General features: G+C 39.8%; 1 protein-coding gene across 1 annotated transcript; it reads left to right on the top strand.

The window, feature by feature from the left end:
• The first annotated feature begins 2,275 nt into the window (after nt 1–2,275).
• CRYBA4 (crystallin beta A4) lies at nt 2,276–19,903 on the top strand. The gene is made up of 5 exons (XM_040420260.1): nt 2,276–2,320; nt 6,246–6,364; nt 10,191–10,332; nt 15,378–15,520; nt 19,755–19,903. Exons 1-5 carry the CDS (start codon nt 2,282–2,284, stop codon nt 19,900–19,902), a joined length of 591 nt encoding a protein of 196 aa, XP_040276194.1. The 5' UTR covers nt 2,276–2,281; the 3' UTR covers nt 19,903.
• Nucleotides 19,904–20,147: the final 244 nt, after the last annotated feature.

Below are 20,147 nucleotides of genomic sequence, written 5' to 3'. Positions count from 1 at the left end.
TCTATCTATCTATCTACTATCTATCTATCTACTATCTATCTACTATCTATCTATCTATCTATTATCTATCTATCTATCTATCTATCTATCTATCTATCTATCTATCATCTATCTATCTATCTATCATCTATCTATCTATCTATCTACTATCTATTTATCTATCTATCTATCTATCTATCTACTATCTATCTATCTATCTATCATCTATCTACTATCTATCTATCTATCAATCAATCATCTATCTATCTATCTATCTACTATCTATCTATCTATCTATCTACTATCTATCTATCTATCTATCATCTATCTACTATCTATCTATCTATCTATCTATCATCTATCTATCTACTATCTATTTATCTATCTATCTACTATCTATCTATCTATCTACTATCTATCTATCTATCTATATCACGGTCGGCGTGACTATCACATACGTGACACAGAGGGAGGGAACAAGGAAGGCCCTGACCAAGTGAGAGGGAAGGTGGTGACCCCTGACTCACCTAGCGGCTGGCACCTGGCTGCCCTGACGTCCCTAGACGGGTTCCTCACCCGTACGCCGATCACGTGCCTAAAGCCCTGGCTTTCCCTAAGCTGAGCCCTAGATAGTGAACAGGGCGGTGGGAACACTAGTCCGCACCACTAGCTCTAAAGGAAAACACCAAGGGAAGGACAGACAATACAAACTCAACATATAATCCCAGGTGGGCGACAACAGGAGACAACAAGAAGCCCAACAGGGATCCGGAGGGTAGCACTCTGGAATGACAACCAGGATTCACAACTCCAGTGGGTCAGTATAGATGTCCAGGCAGGAAGCTCTATAACTGGCAACTAGAGAAGAGTGAGGGGAGAATATAAGGAGGTTGGGAGTGGCAGACAAGAAACAGCTGAGGAGGAGAAGCTACGGATCCCTGATTGAGACAAAAAGGATAGCAAGGCAAACACAGAAAACAATCACTAAGAAACAACGTGATCTTTAGATATAGAGCGCGCAGCCACCCGCTGCGACCTCCTGACCCCGGGTATAACGGAGTCAGACGTGGCTCTAGATACCCTCGTGACAATCTACTATCTATCTATCTATTATCTATCTATCTACTATCTATCTATCTATCTATCTATCTATCTATCTATCTATCTATCTATCTATCTATCTATCTATCTATCATCTATCTATCTATTATCTATCTATCTATCTATCTATCTATCTATCTATCTATCTATCTATCATCTATCTACTATCCATCTATCTAATTATCTACTATCTATCTAACTATATAATATATCTAATATATAATATCTGTCTATTATCTATCTATCTACAAACGTAAAAAATGCCACGACACATCCAGGACGTAAAATCAAAGTAGTTTCTTTTTATTCACCAGACAGTGATGTATCGGTCCACTTGCTGGGACCTGGTTAATGCTTGAGAAAGGTCCCAGCAAGTGGACCGACACATCACTGTCTGGTGAATAAAAAGAAACAACTTTGATTTTACGCCCTGGATGTGCCGTGGAATTTTTTACGTTTGTTGATTATTTGGAGGTGGATCGCCCCCACAGCCGCTGGCACTCCACATCTACGCACTGAAACTGCTGTGCTGCCCGGTGTTGTTTTTTATATCTATCTAAGAATAAATAAATCAGGGAGCACTGCTGTAAAACAAGCAAATGCTGGAGTGCCAGCGGCTGAAGGGCGATCCCTCAAGCCCAAAAATACTAAAAATAAAGAAACTCTGCGGCACTACCGTGAATGTGCGTTTATTCACCCGGTATCATGCGACGTTTCAGTCCTCTCAGTGGGACTATTCTCAAGCAGTGGTTACTATCTATCTATCTAGCTATCCCCACACACACATGTATGCAAAATTCTTATGTTGAGAATAACTGTCCCCAGTTTTATTTGCCCAGTTACACATGCAGGAACAGTGATGCCAGATTGATTATTTAATGCAGTGGCTGGCATAGCAAGTGAGCTTTTAAGTGCAGTCATCCGGGATACCCTCTGAACACTTTCCAATACAAGCAACATTAACTGAGCACTCTCAGAAGACACAAGGCAAACAAAAGCATCTCGCTCATTAATTCATTTAATTGATTTAGAACCCAGAGAGAACATCATTATTAAAGGGATACAATCAGTGGGTGATATCATAGGATAACGCCATCTGTCACCATTCCACGCTATGGACCATTTATTAGATGAAATTGGATTTTACAAATGATCAAACTCTCTGAATGTTGTCTATTTCCTTCTACAGGACAGAGCCAATATGACTCAGCACTGTACTAAATTTGCTGGACATTGGAAGGTAAAGTTGTTTTTTTTCTGCATTGAATGTGCCCAAAGCAATCTGCCCTAACCAATTTCTATTAGCAAAGTTTGAATTTAAAGGAGTACCCTGGAAATAGAATTTACAGACAGCACACACGTATGTTGCAGTATAACCACTATGGGGTGGGGAGGGGATGTGTACATTGTGCATCGTCCTTTTGCTTTTACAAATATTAGCACCTTAGTATACCATAAATTGGCTACCAAATCCCCCATATTAATTTCTAACAATTGGATAGATGTACAGTGACAGCGGACCCCCTCCCCCCAGGCCCTGTGATATCCACAGTGCACAATGCAAGAAACTATCATGACACAGGCAGTATACTGTATAGGTATAATACATCAAATACTTAGCACCTAGTATATATAATAGATTATGCACATTGTAAGATCTGAGTTGGGAGAGGAGTTAGTGTCAGTACTGTCTACGTGCACTTTTAAATACCACTTTACACTTCATGTATAGATATAGTATAGTGTGTAATTACTTATTTTTTACTGATCCCTCCAGCCTACATTTATGGGCCACTTTCATCCACAGCTACAGTCACAATCCCGCAGGCTTCTGAATTGAACACTCATATACTGTATATCAGATGAAGTTTCAGCATGTGTATGGAGGCGTCCCAACGCTTCTCCAGTGGCAAATGCTGGGGGAAAGAAGCATTCAGCATGCTGCATTTCAACATGAGTGATCTTATGTTCTCATGGGAGATAAGCTGAAACCAGAAATGTCTGCCAGCACCTATTACCTGCTCCCCATTGAGAACACATGCACACTTGGACAAGCATGCATGTGTATGGACGCTTGGCTAACAGCTGCCAAGTGTATGGTCTCCTTTAGGCTGGGTTCACACGGGCGTCACGTTTTGGCTCAGGATGCGTACCGAGTGCATTGCGGCAAACCCGCGCGAGTAGGTACGCAATTTCAGTCAGTTTTGACTGCGATTGCGTTCCATTGTTCAGTTTTTATTGCGCGGGTGCAAGGCGTTTTGCACGCACATGATAAAAAACTGAATGTGGTACCCAGACCCGAACTTCTTCACAGAAGTTCAGGTTTGGGTTAGGTGTTGTGTAGATTGTATTATTTTCCCTTATAACATGGTTATAAGGGAAAATAATAGCATTTTTAATACAGAATGCTTAGTAAATAAGAGCTAGAGGGGTTAAAAAAAATAAATCAAAATAATTTAACTCACCTTAATCCACTTGTTCGCGCAGCCCGGCTTCTCTTCTTTCTTCTTTCTTCAGGACCTGGGTAAAGGACCTTTGATGACATCACTGCTCTCATCACATGGTCCATCACATGATCCATCACCATGGACGGACGGACCATGTGATGAGCGCAGTGACGTCACCACAGGTCCTTTTCCTCCTGCACAGCAAAGAAGAAGAAAGAAGAGAAGCCGGGCTGCGCGAACAAGTGGATTAAGGTGAGTTAAATGATTTTTTTATTTTTTTAACCCCTCCAGCCCTATTTTACTAAGCATTCTGTATTCTGTAACCATGTTATAAGGGAAAATAATAATGATCGGGTCCCCATCCTGATCATCTCCTAGCAACCATGCTTGAAATCGCATCGCATCCGCACTTGCTTGCGGATGCTTGCGATTTTCACGCAGCCCAATTCACTTCTATGGGGCCTGCGTTGCGTGAAAAATGCACAAAATAGAGAATGCTGCGATTTTCACGCAACGCACAAGTGATGCATGAAAATCACCGCTCATGTGCACAGCCCCATAGAAATGAATGGGTCCGGATTCATTGCGGGTACAATGCGTTCACCTCATGCATTGCACCCGTGTGGAAATCTCGCCAGTTTGAAAGAGCCCTAACTCTTTGGATAGAGCTTGCTCTGATTTGCAGTGTATAAATAGCGTAGTATGATGTAAAGAGAAAACTAAGGCTACCTTCACACTTGCGTTTTGGCTTTCCATTTGTGAGATCCATCATGGGCTCTCACAAGCGGTCCAAATGGATCAGTTTTACCCTAATGCATTCTGAATGGAAAAGGATCCGCTCAGAATGCATCAGTTTGTCTCTGTTCAGTCTCCATTCCGCTCTGGAGGCGAAACGCTGCCTGCAGCTCTTTGCTGTCCACTTGAAGAAACTGAGCCAAATGGTCAATGGTCTGACACAATAGAAAACGGATCCGTCCCCCATTGACTTTCAATGGAGTTCATGACGGATCTGTCTTGGCTATATAAGACATAATACAACCGGATCCGTTCATGATGGATGCATGCGGTTGTATTATTGTAACTGAAGCGTTTTTGCAGATCCATGACGGATCCGCAAAAACCGCTAGTGTGAAAGTAGTCTAACTATCGCAGAATGCAGTACAGCAGTTCCATTAAAGAAGTCACATTATAGGACCTCAGCTGTTATAGATGTGTCTGATAACAGAGTGTGTGCTGACTTGATTAGCAGACAGCATTGTAAATGTGCACAGTGGCATATACACCATGAAGACCGTACACGTGATTGCTATGCGGCCTGGGAAGAGGTGGAGCCCTGTACTAACCTGCTTCTTCTGTTCCGACACAGAGATACTACAGTTTCCTGCAGTCATCACTAGGGGGAGCTCATTACAAAGAGATTATTTACAGCTTCCATTGCATGCAATGGCAGCTGTCTAAAAACGCGCACTTGGCTCCCCCTAGTGGTGGCTGCTGGCAGCCAGTTTTATAATATGCTGTGTGAACAGAATCAGATCTGTCAATGTATTTATGTCAGTTGTCTGCTATGAATACATTGAGAAATATGGTGTTCAGAATAGCTGCCAAATTTCTGAAGAACCTGTTCTATTTTTTTCAGACATAGAAGTCGGTTAAAGTTATTAATTTATTATTAAATATTTCTTCCACCTAATACAAAAACTTGTCAGAAATCATGGGGGTTGCACTTTGCACTCCGCACACGCATACTGGGAAACTTGGTGAGAATGTACTTCTGGAATTATACAAGCTTTAATTCTAAAAAGTATGTACATAGACACATATCAAGTACAGTATGTTTTTTAACATATATTTCTATCAGTATTGAGAGCACAAAACATCAAACAAAAATTCATAGCCTTTATAGTTCCCATTAAAAATAATTAAATTAATACTTTTAAAATACCCAAATACACATTCATATAGTGGGGATAAATATAATATCCTACAACCGGATATCTAACGGAGTGCAAGTTCTAGGCTTATTCATAAAAAGCCTATGTTGTAACTAACTTCCATTTGCAATGCATGGATATAAGCTGAAAAAAGCAGTAACCTACTAATAACTATGCTATCATACCCTCATTGATCATAGATACATAGTAACATAATATCATAATACTATAGCACTATAATCACTTGCCTAGTATGCACTGTAAGATGCATGCCGAAAAGGTATCTGGGTCCATCTACACGCGTTTTGCATAAGCTTCGTCACTATTGAGAGCACGATTGTCCCCAGTGTAGTTTTTGACCACAAAATTTCATAAATATTATACAAGGGTCAAAAAGCATTATCCATAATTCATACTCATACCAAGAATGTGATAACTAGCCAGTCGTAAACCATCATTTTAAGCCGACATCTATTTCCAGAGGTTGGCATCAGATTTATATCTCTAAAAGCATAATGTTCTGCTCGAGAAATGTCCTCCATTCCCTAGAAGAGAGTTGATAGCCTAAATTACCCTCCAGATCGAGGAAGACATGAAGCATAATTGAACATGGATACTGTCCAGTGGTGAATTGTGTCATCTCCTGGACAGATATGTTTTCTCTACTGCCATTCAGTGAATCTACTGGGAAATCTATGTACCTTTCTCAGTGTCATTTTTCTGGCTGTATTAACACTTGTATCTATGTCCTTGCTTTATCGCCTGTTTCACTTTCCTTTACTTTTAGATTATTGTCTGGGATGAAGAATCTTTCCAGGGTCGCAGACATGAGTTTACATCTGAGTGTTACAATATCATGGAATATGGATTTGAAACTGTCCGCTCATTTAAAATAGAGAGTGGGGCGTAAGTATCAGCAATGATGGGGAACGTAGTCATGACCTCACCCTGTTTCTGTAGATACTGAATACATTTTTTGACTGAAGAACCACCGAGTTCCTGTCTCGACAGTAAAATGGTACATGAGTCTACTTCTACTGGTATCTGATATGTATTAGCTAATACATTTGGGGTTTGGGGTTCCAGAATCAATCATGTTATATACTCTGCATCACTGAATTCAATAGCAGCCTTCATGCTTTGGAAATTAGTGGAACCTCTGAATAATATCTTTGTAGGAGACTCAAATTTATGGGAAGCTCTGACCAGATTTGGAGGTTGTTAGGAGGCATTATCAAGTACTGCAGCCTGTTCGTGTCTAGGTGTTGGTAATCCATCAGCCCTTAGGGCCCCTCTAATGCTATCCCCTGACATATCTCTATGACATGAAGATAACTGAAGGTAGAAATGCTCTTTAAAGGCTATGTACACCTTTGGAGGCAATTTTTGTTTTTTGGCTAAAAATCATATTTTCTATTGGCCTTTATTAAAAATATTGAGCCATTCTGTCGCAAAGGGTTAGGCCTTGTTCACACGTCAGTTATTTGATCAGCTATTTCCATCAGTTTTTGTGAGCCAAAATCAGGATCTGCAACTGTTCTGTGTTTTTGTCCCACACCTGGTTTTGGCTCACAAAAACTAATGGAAATAACTGATCAGAAAAACTGACTTGTGAACAAGGCCTTAGTGTATTTATGAGTGTGTGACTGGTACTTTCACTTTCACTCTGTGCTGGTCATCTAATTACCCTTATCTCTAAACTACTAAGAGGTCATAAACACTTATTTAAGCCACATTCTTATCAGTAAGATAAGGGTTGAGCTTTGATTGAGTGTTTATAATGTCAGAGAGTAGAGATAAGGAGCCCGTCTGCTCCCCAGATGACGGAAAACACAGGCAATCTACAGACTGCTACTAGGGCATCTCAGCTCTGTTCCCCAAAAATGATTCCATATTTTTAATAAAAACCAATTGCCCCAAAAAAAAATTTGGATCAAAATATGTACAATGCAATTAAAAAAATTGTCCCCAAAGGTGTACATAGCCTTTAAGGTAAGCACTGTGGTATAGATTCTGTAGGGAAAATACCTTTATACTTACTGAGTTTGATGGAACAAGCCAAAATTAGTTTTTTTTCTGGTGGATTTGTATGAGTCAGCATTAAACGGAGGCTTGCGGTGGTAAAGTAGAGGCGTCATGTACCTGCCATGGGGCAGCCATAAAGGTAGGTCCATTTCTGATGGGAAGCAAATGACACAGATTTTGCTGCGGGTTCGTTACAGATCATGTTACAGATTTCACTCTATACATTGCAAAGGGTGAAATCAGGGTGAAATCCACAGTAAAGAATTGGCATGTTGCAAGACTAAAAATCTGTGCTGCATGTCAGTTTTTCCGCACAGATTTTTCCCACACCGCGTGGATGAGATCTGCTGATATCTTATCCACTTCATTGCTACTGTACTATGCTGCAGATTTTCCACCTGCAGATCTCGCTGTGAATATACACTAAAGTGTAAGACCAAAATGCAGTAACGAAATCGGTTTGTGGGGATGATGTCACATTTGTCAGGCATGTTTGATTCTTGCACTATCTCTAGAACAGTAAAGCTATGTGATAATGACTGCATTACAAAGAAGATGGAATTAATAAAGTCCGGTCTAAAAATACTTTGCTATATTTTGCTAAATAGCTAATCAAATAGTTCTCTACATATTGAAATCAAACCTAGACATAGCATTTATCCATATACAAATACATCTGTGATAAAGGTAGGGAAGGCAGTCTATACAGATCATTAGGCTGGAAGAATGTTTCCATTGTATAATTGAAAGCATGCTTTAGCTGCATTGCATTTGTATTCACTAATATTTCCATGCAGATAAGTGAAGCTTATATTTTCCTTATTTCATGAGGGAGATTTACAAGTTTATTACCTCCCCCCCCCCCCCCCCAAAAAAAAAGTACCATATTTATTAAAGGGGTTGTCCCACAAAAAATATTCTACATTTTTCAAACCAGAACCTAGATCTGAATATTTTTGTAATTCAATGTAATTAAAAAATTTGAATAGCCACAGAGTTATTTAAAAAAAATGTATCTGTACAGCGCCACCTGCTGTTTTTTTATTTTCCTCATTTCTCTGTCCACCTCACTGAGGAGGTTGCACCTGCTCAGTTCCATCTTTCACCTGCCACCAGCTAGATCTACGGTTAAAAGCTGTGACAGTTACAGGGAGAGAGCTGCAGCAGAAAGTACATGCCCCCTGTGCAGTGATAGGGAGAGAGCTGCAGCAGAAAGTACATGCCCCCTGTGCAGTGATAGGGAGAAAGCTGTAGCAGAAAGGAAATGCTCCCTGACCTGCCAATCTAATTTTAATAGAGCATTTAGAGCAATAAATGGGTAGATCTCTGGATCCATGTGAGGTACAGGGTTGGTTCTAGCTTTGTTAGAAATCGGTCATGTACTATATGATGTCGGATTTTTATTTTTTAGATTAATCATGGTGTAACACCTTAAATTGTTTTAAAAATATTTTCCGTTCTACCATGTTAATGTTAAATTCTGGTGCAACATAAGCAAACTAATAGGTGGTATACATTAAGACTAGACAGTCTAAAGATGCACTAAATTTATAATCCATCCACCACTTTGATAAATCTGTTGCATTTTAGACTGTCTAGTTTCTTCCCACTGTCTAATAATGAGACAGGATTAGTAAAGGTCCATTCTCACGGGCCGGTATCACTGGGCAATAATCGGGGGAGACATGAACATTCATTTATGATCATTACCAGCTTGTTCTCTGCACTTACATGGGGGTGAATGATCCTTACCACCTCTACTCTTTAATACTTCATGTAAAAAAAAAAAAATCCCAATTAAAGTGAAGTCTAAAGAATTGTAAAGAACAGTACTTTACCCGTTCTACATTTATCACTGGCTTCTGTTATTGTCACACTAAGCACATTCCTAATAACTATTCAAACTGTGATTCCAGGCGTCCTAGATTGGAACTAATTCCACTCATGTTTAACACGAGTGACTTTCTGCCAAAATGCACGATGAACATTTGTATGGTGTCCATAAAGGATAAAACCGCTTGGCGCTAAGTATGCCTACTATATTGGCCGCAGAACTGCATTTTAACTTCTATTTTTTCTGAAGGTCAGCTGGGTGGTTTTGTGATCGAGTCCCTGCTTATCACATTGCTAGTGAATAATCAGGATCTCAGCATCCTACAGTTTACCACACACTGCATGGGTATTAAAGGGGTTGTCTGGGTAAAGGGGTTGTTAAAGGTATTCAGGGAAGGTATTAAAACAATAAAATACTATACTTACTATAGTACTGCTGCTCAGATCCTCCTGGCTGCACTTTGTTTTCCTGACTGCATAGTGCCATGCCCATACCTTCCCTAAATACCTTTTGAGTGACAACCCCTTAATACCCATGCAGAATAAGCTGTCGAAATAATGGCTCACGAGCAGGAAATACACCTCTATAATAGGGCCGAGAGAGGTTTCCTGATAGGAAAACCATTTTCACTGTAGTTTTCCATAATTTATTGTTTTTGACATTTGATGAATTTCTGCAAAAAAATAAAATAAAAGAACATCCATCGTCTATTGCATTTCAAATTTCACATGAACATTCCTGATGAAATGGTATAAATGAATATACGTTATTTTAGTATTATGAGGTGTTTGTTGGATGTCATGTCCATTGGCTATTGGCATTCAATTTCCTTAAACTGGCAGTAAAAGGAAAGTGTTTGTTATATTCCCACAGCTGGGTTGGATATGAGCACTTAGGATTCCAAGGTCAGCAGTTTGTCCTGGAGAGAGGAGAGTACCCTCGCTGGGAGGCCTGGAGTGGCAGCAACGCTTACCACGTTGAGAGGATGACCTCCTTCCGACCAATTGCCTGTGCTGTAAGTATACGTTACATAGCGGTCCACAGGGAACGTGTGATAACTTTCTTCACTTACATGATTGCTGCTTAAGATGCCCAATTATAATGGGCTATGAATAACATTACATTTAAAGGACACGAGCAAAAATGTTGATCTAGGATTTATTGCTATAGTTATACTTACCAACGTTTGAGTTGGTAAAATCAGGGCATATAAGCCACACCACAGAGAACGCCTAGACCCCACTTGGGAACACCCACCTATTGGCCGGGTTTATGCTAGTCCCACAGCACGAATTTGCCAGGACTAAAAATCAGGGACAGTCCCGCTAAATTCAGGACAGTTGGCAACTATGTAGCTATAGTATTAACATTAACAAGTAAAGTATAGCTCATATTTTATTGATTTTATGGATCACTGGACTTATAGTGCTCGGGCATGTTAATACAGCAGATTATCCATTCATTTCAGAACATATTCCGCTCTGAATTCTGTAGTGAAAGCGCGTCCTATTGTTCTTCAAAGGGAATCCGCACTACCATTCATATGGCTGAATTTTTTTTCTGCGTGAATATAAAAATCACATCAAGAAAGTTCCTGGCATGAAAACCACGAAAAATGTGGTCGGTGCCTGCACGCAGATTAGCCTTATTGAATATAATCAATCCATGGATGGATCTAAGGCTGCGGGTCAGCCTTGGATTTCAGCTGAAAATTTATTTCACCTAGTTGTATATGAATTTTGTTGTAGTCCCTACTACTATCTGGAAAACAATGTGATTGACCAGAGACTGACAAAAGATAAACTGCTAGTAGTGCTTGGTCAATGGACCAAAGTGATGCACTCTTTATTTTGTGTTCTGCAGCAGGGTATATGATGAGTCAAAGCCACATTAATACTGGGTGGCATCTCCCCTTGCTGCAATACAGGCTGCCACTCCGGGCCATCCGGTGGGACCGGCTTCCAGGTTTGCTATCTCCCTCCACACAGGCCTGGTTGCCAGCAAGTCCTCTTGTCCTCTGCTAATAGGTTGTGTGTACTCAGCCTTTAAAGGGTTTCTGTCATCAGAAAAATCATTATGTATCTGGCTGCCGCCGTTCTCTCAAAATAAAGACTTTTATAATATGCTAATAAGCCTCTAGGTGCTAGTGGGGCGTTGCTGCAGCACCTAGAGGCTCCGTCTTCTCACCCTTTGGAACAGTTATGTTCTGCTGACATTAGCAAATCGCTAATGTCATCCAGATACATAACGATTTTTCTGATGACAGAAACCCTTTAAAGAACCAGAGCGTGCATACCCTAATTTTGACCAGCCAATGACTGGGGTATTTAAAGGGGTTATCCAATATCATACAACAGCCCCCCCATGTGCCGTGCCCCTCAAAGGGAATATACTGTATTTACCCTGCTCCCCGCTCCTTGCACTGCTCCTAGTCCCCGCACTGCCACTGCTGCTTCTCCTTGTACACGGATGAAAACATGCAGTGTCGCGGAGTAGCAAGAGGGGACCCGATGCTAGGGGGGCTCGTCCCCGTCTGCCACTGGCTGCTCCCCCACTACACTGGATGTTTTCATCCGTGTACAGGGAGAAGCAGCAGCGTCAGTGCAGGGACCAGGGTAAGTATATTCCCTCTGAGGGGGCTGTTTATGATATTGGATAACCCCTTTAAGGCACCTTCCCCTGTGAGAGGGTGCCTCAGCTATAGTATCCATAGCTTGCTATGTTCCCGTGAAGGTGTGCTTGCTGTTGGTTGACACAGTGGTTCCACACCCACTGCTATAACCCAAGTTTTGTAACTTGGACCTGTAGTGGCTACTGTGAAAGAAAAGTGATGTTTTGCTTACCAATTCCGATTTGCCACTCCTATTTCAATGCTTCTCACTGGTCTCTTCTTTCTGGTACCTCTCAACACACTGGAAATGAGTGTTCAGCCAATCACTGGCCAAGACAGGTCACCTCTGCTTCCAGTGATTGGCTTAGTAGCTGCTTCTTTTATGCCAAGAGGAACCAGGTAGTAGAGACCAATGAGGTACCAGGAAATGCTGGAACAAGAGTGGCAGTAGGTTCTTTCAGCCCACCAGAGAAAATACTCCTGATGGGCAACCTTCATAGACTGCAAAGGGCCCCTGTGCAAGCAAAGTATGTGGGCCCCTTTTTATGTAACAGCTACTTTGTTGGAATTAGGAATTCATATTTAATTTACAGATTTTCTTTTATCAATTATTTTATCAATTGTTTAATGATATACCAACTTCTCTTGCTGATTTTAATCTACCAGCAACAGCTATGACAATAGTTAACAGTCCTTCACATGCAATGAAGTAGACGTTAGGATGTATTGCATTGTCTGGTTAAGATGGTGGTCGGCCAATTTTCCTACCGGGCTGCACAGGCTACACAGATGATCTTATTCAAAGTTCAACTCCAAATGAAATTGTCTTCTGCTAGACCTTAGGGGCCCTTTATTGTGCCTGAACTTGGGCCTCTGGAACGCTAGTCCATCTCTGACTGCTTGAGCATGATTTCTTTTTTCTTTCTTTTTCTTTTATATCATTCTGATATAAAAAATCTGGACAATCACTTTTAGGCCTCATGCACAAAACCATATCCATTTTGCAGTCCATAAACTGCGGATCAGCAAAATACGGATAGCAATCGTGTGCATAATGCAAACTTCTTACCCCATCAGTAAAAATGCTTTTCTTGTCCGCAAGTTGTGTGTATATAGGCCTTAGACTGTTATTTAATTGATTGAGGGAGCATGCTGACAAAATTACAATTGGCCAATAGTTTCTGACAAGCCAATTCAAAAGTGATCTACTCCTGTTTTTTTGTATAAAAAAAGAATAAAATACACCCTAAACATTAAAGGATAACTGTCATGTTTTCATTAAAAGAACAAAACAATTTTAGCATATGTTACTGCTGCAGCAGCATTATGCATAAAGCAATCTTTAGTTTCTTCACTTACCACTGTTTTCCTTGAGTTTTCCTCTTAGTTACGGCTGTCTTGAATCCTACAATATGAGGATCTTCTCAAGATGGCTCCTCTGCCAGTTCTCTGAGGCCAAAACTACTTTCCCTCACTTCACATACACACTTGCTGTAGCCAGCAGTTTCCTGCCAGCCAATCAGATTGGATTACTGAAAGACACGCCTCCTCACTCTGAAGCCTAATGCAGGCATGTAGTGTGAAGGACCGCCCCTCTGTCTTCTGTTTACATTAAGTTGGGAGACAGATGAGCCCTAGCAATGGTCTTTTAAGTGAGCAGTGGAAAGGGACAGGAGACATTAATGAAAGCTGTTATTTTAAGGTAATTACAGATCTTTTGGCAATCATTGACAGACTAACTCAGGTATACATGCCTAGCTCTAATAAACTAGCAAATAAAAAAAAATATGACAGTTATCCTTTAACATTGAGGGCATATATTAAAGAGCTGGCTATTATAACGTAGCTAGTCCAGCAGCTCATTATGTGTTTCAGGGAATGGCAGTAGATAACAATTATTATGATGCATTTTAATTAAAGTATGTTAGTGTTCCCAGCTTTGCAAACATTTCGAGGAACATAATGTTAATATGTCTTAAAGGGAAAGTGTCATCATAAAGTAAAATCAAGTTTTTATGTGAAATGTAAAACTTTTTTTTTTTTAAAGATTTTTAGTGTTTTTTTTAATTTTTAATTTTCTACCTCCCTATTTATGTTTAAAAATATCCTGGCACTGGCCTAAAATATGTCAAGACCTCCTGCTGTTTGAGAGCAGCCATATGAGCCATAGACACAATGGAAAGGAGCTGACCTAATTGACTTCAATGGGAGGTTTTGCTCTGTGACCTGTGCAGAGGGAGGGAGTAGATAAGCTGTGATATCACCTATTGTGAATAGTGGAACCTGGGTTATCTCTACAAAGGTGTTATTTGCCATTGTAATCCTACCTGTGATTACAATGAGATTACTACTTAAAAGTTACCTTTACAGAACAGAAAGGCAAAAATATTATTAGGCCTAGAGGCCAGAGGCCAGTACGAAAACTTGCTTGAAATGAATGAGAGCACCCAAAGCCTTCAATATTTCCCTTTCATTTAAATAGCTAACATTTCAGAGGTTACTGCAAATGCAATCATTCTCCACAATATTTTTACAAAAATTCTAAAGTCAAAATTCTCTTGAAATAGCAATTTGCTAATATATCATTATTACTGTATTATTATTATTATTATTATTGCACTTGCTGGTAGAAAAACTGTATTTTTTGGTATACAAATATTAACCCTTTATAGTAAAATATATATTGTTTCAAGTATTTTTTACCATAAAACCCTAAAATAGAATCTACCTTTTTAATTTGCCTTTGTCCACAGTTTATTTTCATGTAAAGTATAACATCAAACATCATACGGTCTCATTGTTGGGGTAAGATTTTAGATATGACTTAAGATGTGGGATATTGTCCATATAGTACTGTAGAGTGCAGTGTAGTAGTATAGTGTCAGTGCAGTATAATTTTAAGATTTTTACTTTATTTCTCGAACAATGCAAAAAAATTATTTTATTGATTTTTTCTTTTTCACACCAAACATTTCCCTTATAACTGGAACTGCCATACCAGTTACAGGAGAAACAGATGTTATAATATTTGACACATCCAGAATGTCAGTCACATTACCAGTCTCCTGGCGATCATACAATGATAGAGGCAGCTGCATTGCAAAAGGAACCCTAATGATGTTGCAAAAAGCATTTTGTCAGTCAATAAGGGATTAAACAATTTAGTGAATAACATTTTCTGTTACTGGGCTCAGAGGTGGTCTCATAAATGAATAAAGAAAAAGGGATAGGAACTGTTTTTTCCGCACACATTGTTAGCATATAATGGAACATGAATGCCTGTATGTAAATAAAGACTGGACTGGCTTGCAGACTCTAATTACATATGAGAAATCGAATCATCAAAAATATGATTTGTCAGGTGTCCAAAAGTAAGTAATTACCTGCTTAAATAATTTTCAACTAAATTATTACATTTTTGTTGGTATGTTTTTTTTTTTTTCCTATAGAATCACCGCGATTGTAAGATGACCATCTATGAGAAAGAAAACTTCCTTGGAAGGAAAGGAGAGCTGAGTGATGATTACCCCTCTCTTCAGGCTATGGGCTGGTGTAACAATGAAGTTGGCTCCTTCCGTGTCCAATCTGGAGCGTAAGACTATCTATCTATCTATCTATCTATCTATCTATCTATCTAATCTTCCAAAGAAATGGTAGCACTCCCAGATTTCAACTCCTTACCTGGAGCCATTTTCATAAAATGATGTAAGCTACATTCCAGGAAGAGGAATTTAAACACTGGCACACCATAAATTTTCCTATTGGACCTACACAGTGCTGCTTTCCTTTGCTTTTCCATATATTTCTGTATTTCTATTGAAAAAAATACAGTAAGAATATATACTTGTGTATACATAATTACATAGTTTTTAAGGTTGGAAAAAGACAAAAGTCCATCAAGTCCAACCTGTAATCCTGCTATATTGATTCCTGGATCAATGTCCATCTTCCTTTTAAAAGGTGTTGGGCCAAAGGAAAGGGTGTTTAGAACAAGAGTTCTATACATTGTCATGCGCCTTAATGTTATTTTGAATTAAAAAGTAATCTAAACCTTTTTTGAAGCCATCTACTGCATTTGCTGTGACCAGCTCCTACAGCAGGCTATTCCAGAGATTCACAGATCTTACTGTAAAGAATGCTTGTCGCTTCTTATGACTGAATCTTTTTTTCTCCAGGCATAGGGAGTGGCCCCTTGTTTTTTGAGGGGGTTTAACACAGGATAGCTTCCCTTGATATTTTTTGTATGGTCCGTTTATATTTTTGTACAGGTTAATCATGTGCCCCCTTAGATGTCTTTTTTCAAGGCTAAACAATTTCAGTTCATTTAATCTTTGGTCATAGCTAAGATCTTCCAGGCCCTTTATGAGTTTAGTTGCTCTCCTCTGTACTTTTTCTAACTCCAGGGCATCCTTTTTATGGAATGGTGCCCAGAACTGAACTGCGTATTCCAGTTGAGGACACTTTGTATAGTGGCAATATTACATCCCTGTCTATACCTCTTTTGATACAAAACAAAATTTTGTTGGCCTTAGAGGCAGCTGACTGGCATTGTATGCTGTTATTTAGTCTATGATCTACTAATACACCCAGATCCTTCTCAATAAGTGACTCTCTCAGTTTTACCCCCCCTTGGACATATGCTGCATGCAGATTATTAGCCCCCAAGTGCATAACTTTACATTTATCTAGATTAAACCTCATTTGCCCAGTGGAGGCCCAAACAGTAAGTTTGTCCAAGTCAGATTGTAATTTATCAACATCTTCCATAGACTGGACTGTATTACAAAGTTTAGTGTCATCTGCAAAAATAGAAACAGCACTATTAATCCCATCCTCTATGCCATTAATGAATAAGTTAAATAATAGCGAACCTAGCACAGACCCTGAGGGTACACCATTTATAACCGGGGACCATTCAGAGTAGGAATCATTGACCACAACTCTTTGGATACGATCTTGAAGACAATTTTCAATCCAATTACAAATTATATTTTCTAAACCAATAGACCTCAATTTACCCATTAGTCATCTGTGTGGGACAGTATCAAATGCCTTTGCAAAGTCCAAAAACACAATATCCACAGCCGTCCCCTCTGTCCAGGCTTCTTCTCAGGTTAGTTTGACAGCTTCTGTTCTTAGTAAAACCTTGTTGGCTATTACTTACTATATTATTGACAGTTACATAATCCTGTATGTAGTCCCGTAGAAGGCCCTCAGACATTTTTCCCACGATGGATGTTCAGCTTACTGGTCTATGATTTCCTGGTGAAGACCTAGCACCCTTTTTGAAAATGGGCACCACATTCACCTTGTGCCAGTCTCTTGGTACAATGCCTGTCATTAAAAAATCTGTAAATATTATGAACAGAGGCAAAGCAATAACTGAACTGAGCTCCTTCAGAATTCTAGGATGTAATCCATCTGGACCTGGGGCCTTGTTCACTTTAATTATTTTTAGCATATTAAGGACCATATCTACAGTCAGCCAGGTAAGTATGTTATTTGAGGTATTTACACCAGTGGCACTACCCTCATGAGATGCTGTGTCTTCTTTTGTATATACAGAGCTAAAAAAAACAATTTAGGAGCTCTGCCTTTTCTTGATCCCCAGTGACCCCAGTGACATTACCATCATTTAGTGGCCCTACATGTTCTGACCGTGTTTTTTTTTGCATTTATGTATTTGAAGAATGTTTTGGGGCTGGTCTTACTCTCTTTGGCCACCTGTATTTCATTTTGTATTTTAGCTGATTTTATTATCCCCAACATAAATTATTTAGTTCCTTATACTTTTTAAAGGCTACAGCTGACTCCTCCGATGTGTATTTCTTAAGAGCCCTCTTTTTGTCATTTATTGCTCTTTTTACACTATTTGTAAGCCATGTGGGGTTTAATTTTATTTGCTTGTACTTGCTACCTCTAGGAATGTATTTAACAATATACTTATCCATAGTATATTTAAAACACTTCCATTAAGAATTAGGTGACAGTTGCTCACAGTCTATGTCCTGAAGTGCAGCACTCAACACTGGGAATTTTGCCTTTTTGAAATTAAGTGTTTTTGCCCTACTGACCTGAGTTTGTTTTTTACAGTTTAGTTGGAATATAATTATATTGTGGTCACTGTTACCAAGGTTTTCATACAGTTAGTAAAGATGTTGTCCGGTTTTATATATGGGGCAGAGTGAGTTAAAAAAAAGATGCATTACTCACGTCACGTATCCTCCACCACTGCCATCCGACACTTACCAGGTTCAAGCTGGTCTCTATATCTTGTTTCCAAATTGACATGCATGATATGACTGTGGAGATGCCTGCTCAGCCAATGACTGTCTGAGGCGGACCAGAATGTGGAGACCAGCAGAGACCTGGTAATTTTCAACAGCAGCAGGATTGGTGAGGTGAGTAATGCTTCTTTTTTATTTATTTATTGTTTTAACCCATTCTGTTCCATATAAGAAATTAATCCTGCTGGTCAAACCCTTTAAGTTCTTTTTACATAATACTGGGAAACCTCTTGACAATTCTCTGTGGGTGCCTACAGCCAGAGAAACAGTCTATATTCAGGAGATAGCTGCAGGGAAGTGGTTGTCCTATTAAGACAACTTAGCCCTTATCTATAGGATAGTGAAAAGTGCCTGATCAGTGGGAGTCTAAACATTGGGGCCATTGCTGACCACGATAACGGGGCAGAGTGTTTCTTGTTTAAATGGAGCGGCAGACACACATTTGTCCACCTCTTCATTTAACTCTATGGGGCCGAGTACAAGAGATTGGTTATCTCCAGTAGCCCCATATAGCTGAATGGAGCTGCAGCGCACATGGGCAATCGCCGCTTCATTCAATCAAGGAAGCACAGGCCTCTGTTCTCGTCATAAGTGGGGGCCCCACAGTCGGACCCCACTGATAAGATACTTAGCATATGGGTAGGGGATACATTGTGTTAATGGGACAATCCCTTCCATAACATTTCCATGGCTTCCTGTCTCTTTGTTGGATCACTTCATGTTGGGTAGGAGCAATTCAGCAAATATTAATGTTTGGAAATTGTACATAATTTGCAAACTGCACATAATACAAATCAGTGAAGAGTTTATTTGCCTACAAGCATTTATGTACCGTGATATATGCAATTTTCAAACAAAAATATTTTCTGAATTGCTCCTGCCCTACACTCTAGCCAAATAGCCTCTAAACTTGGTACAGTAGCTGGTTTTAAAGCGATTTTCTACTTTGGTTAATGCTTTATTACTAAGAGGGTCCTCCTAAAATAAGCAATTCACAGGTTGTCCTGTGTTGGAACCCCCAATGATCATATGTAATCTGCAGATGATCCTGGAAGCAAATGGTCACTTTCCCTGCAGCATCACCACAGAGGAAATTAAGAATTAACCAGTGCCCACTGAAGTTAAAGGGCTGTCCGTGTAATGAAGGATATGCCAAGTCAGTGTGATAGTTTGGGGTCCCAAATTGGCCCTCGCTCTGCTATTAACTCACAATCCCCTAATATGTTTTTTGATATTTTTTTTTTAAACCAGAATATTCCATTAAGTATTCGAGATGCTATTTTTTTCAGACAATTAGATATTTAATAGTTCTAAGTGTTCAGCCTCCGTTGCACTACTCCATGGTGCAAATAAATGAAGTGATGTCAAATCCAGGTATTCCCAGCAACTAAATGCCATGAAAGTCAATGGGTCCGCAGAAAATCACGAAAAACGGCACAACGGACACGGAATAAAACAATGGTCGTGTGCATGAGGCCTTATCTGTAGATAGAAATAACTGGATGATATTCTTCTTTTTTTTTTCTTGTATGTAAACAGCTGGGTGTGCTACCAGTATCCCGGTTATCGTGGCTTCCAGTACATCCTGGAATGTGACCGTCACTCAGGAGAGTACAAGCACTGGAGGGAGTGGGGATCCCATGCACAGACTTTCCAGATCCAATCCATCCGCAGAATCCAGCAGTAAACACCTTTTAGGGCTCTTTCACACCTGCGTTATTGTCTTCCGGCATAGAGTTCCGTCGTCGGGGCTCTATGCCGGAAGAATCCTGATCAGGATTATCCTAATGCATTCTGAATGGAGAGTAATCCGTTCAGGATGCATCAGGATGTCTTCAGTTCCGGTACGGAACGTTTGTTGGCCGGAGAAAATACCGCAGCATGCTGCGCTTTTTGCTCCGGCCAAAAATCCGGAACACTTGCCGCAAGGCC

This window comes from Bufo bufo, chromosome 2 (assembly GCF_905171765.1).
Source record: "Bufo bufo chromosome 2, aBufBuf1.1, whole genome shotgun sequence".
Taxonomy (NCBI): Eukaryota; Metazoa; Chordata; class Amphibia; order Anura; family Bufonidae; genus Bufo; species Bufo bufo.
The sequence above is the reverse complement of the archived record's forward strand: the minus strand, read 5'-3'. Positions and strand labels throughout refer to the sequence as shown.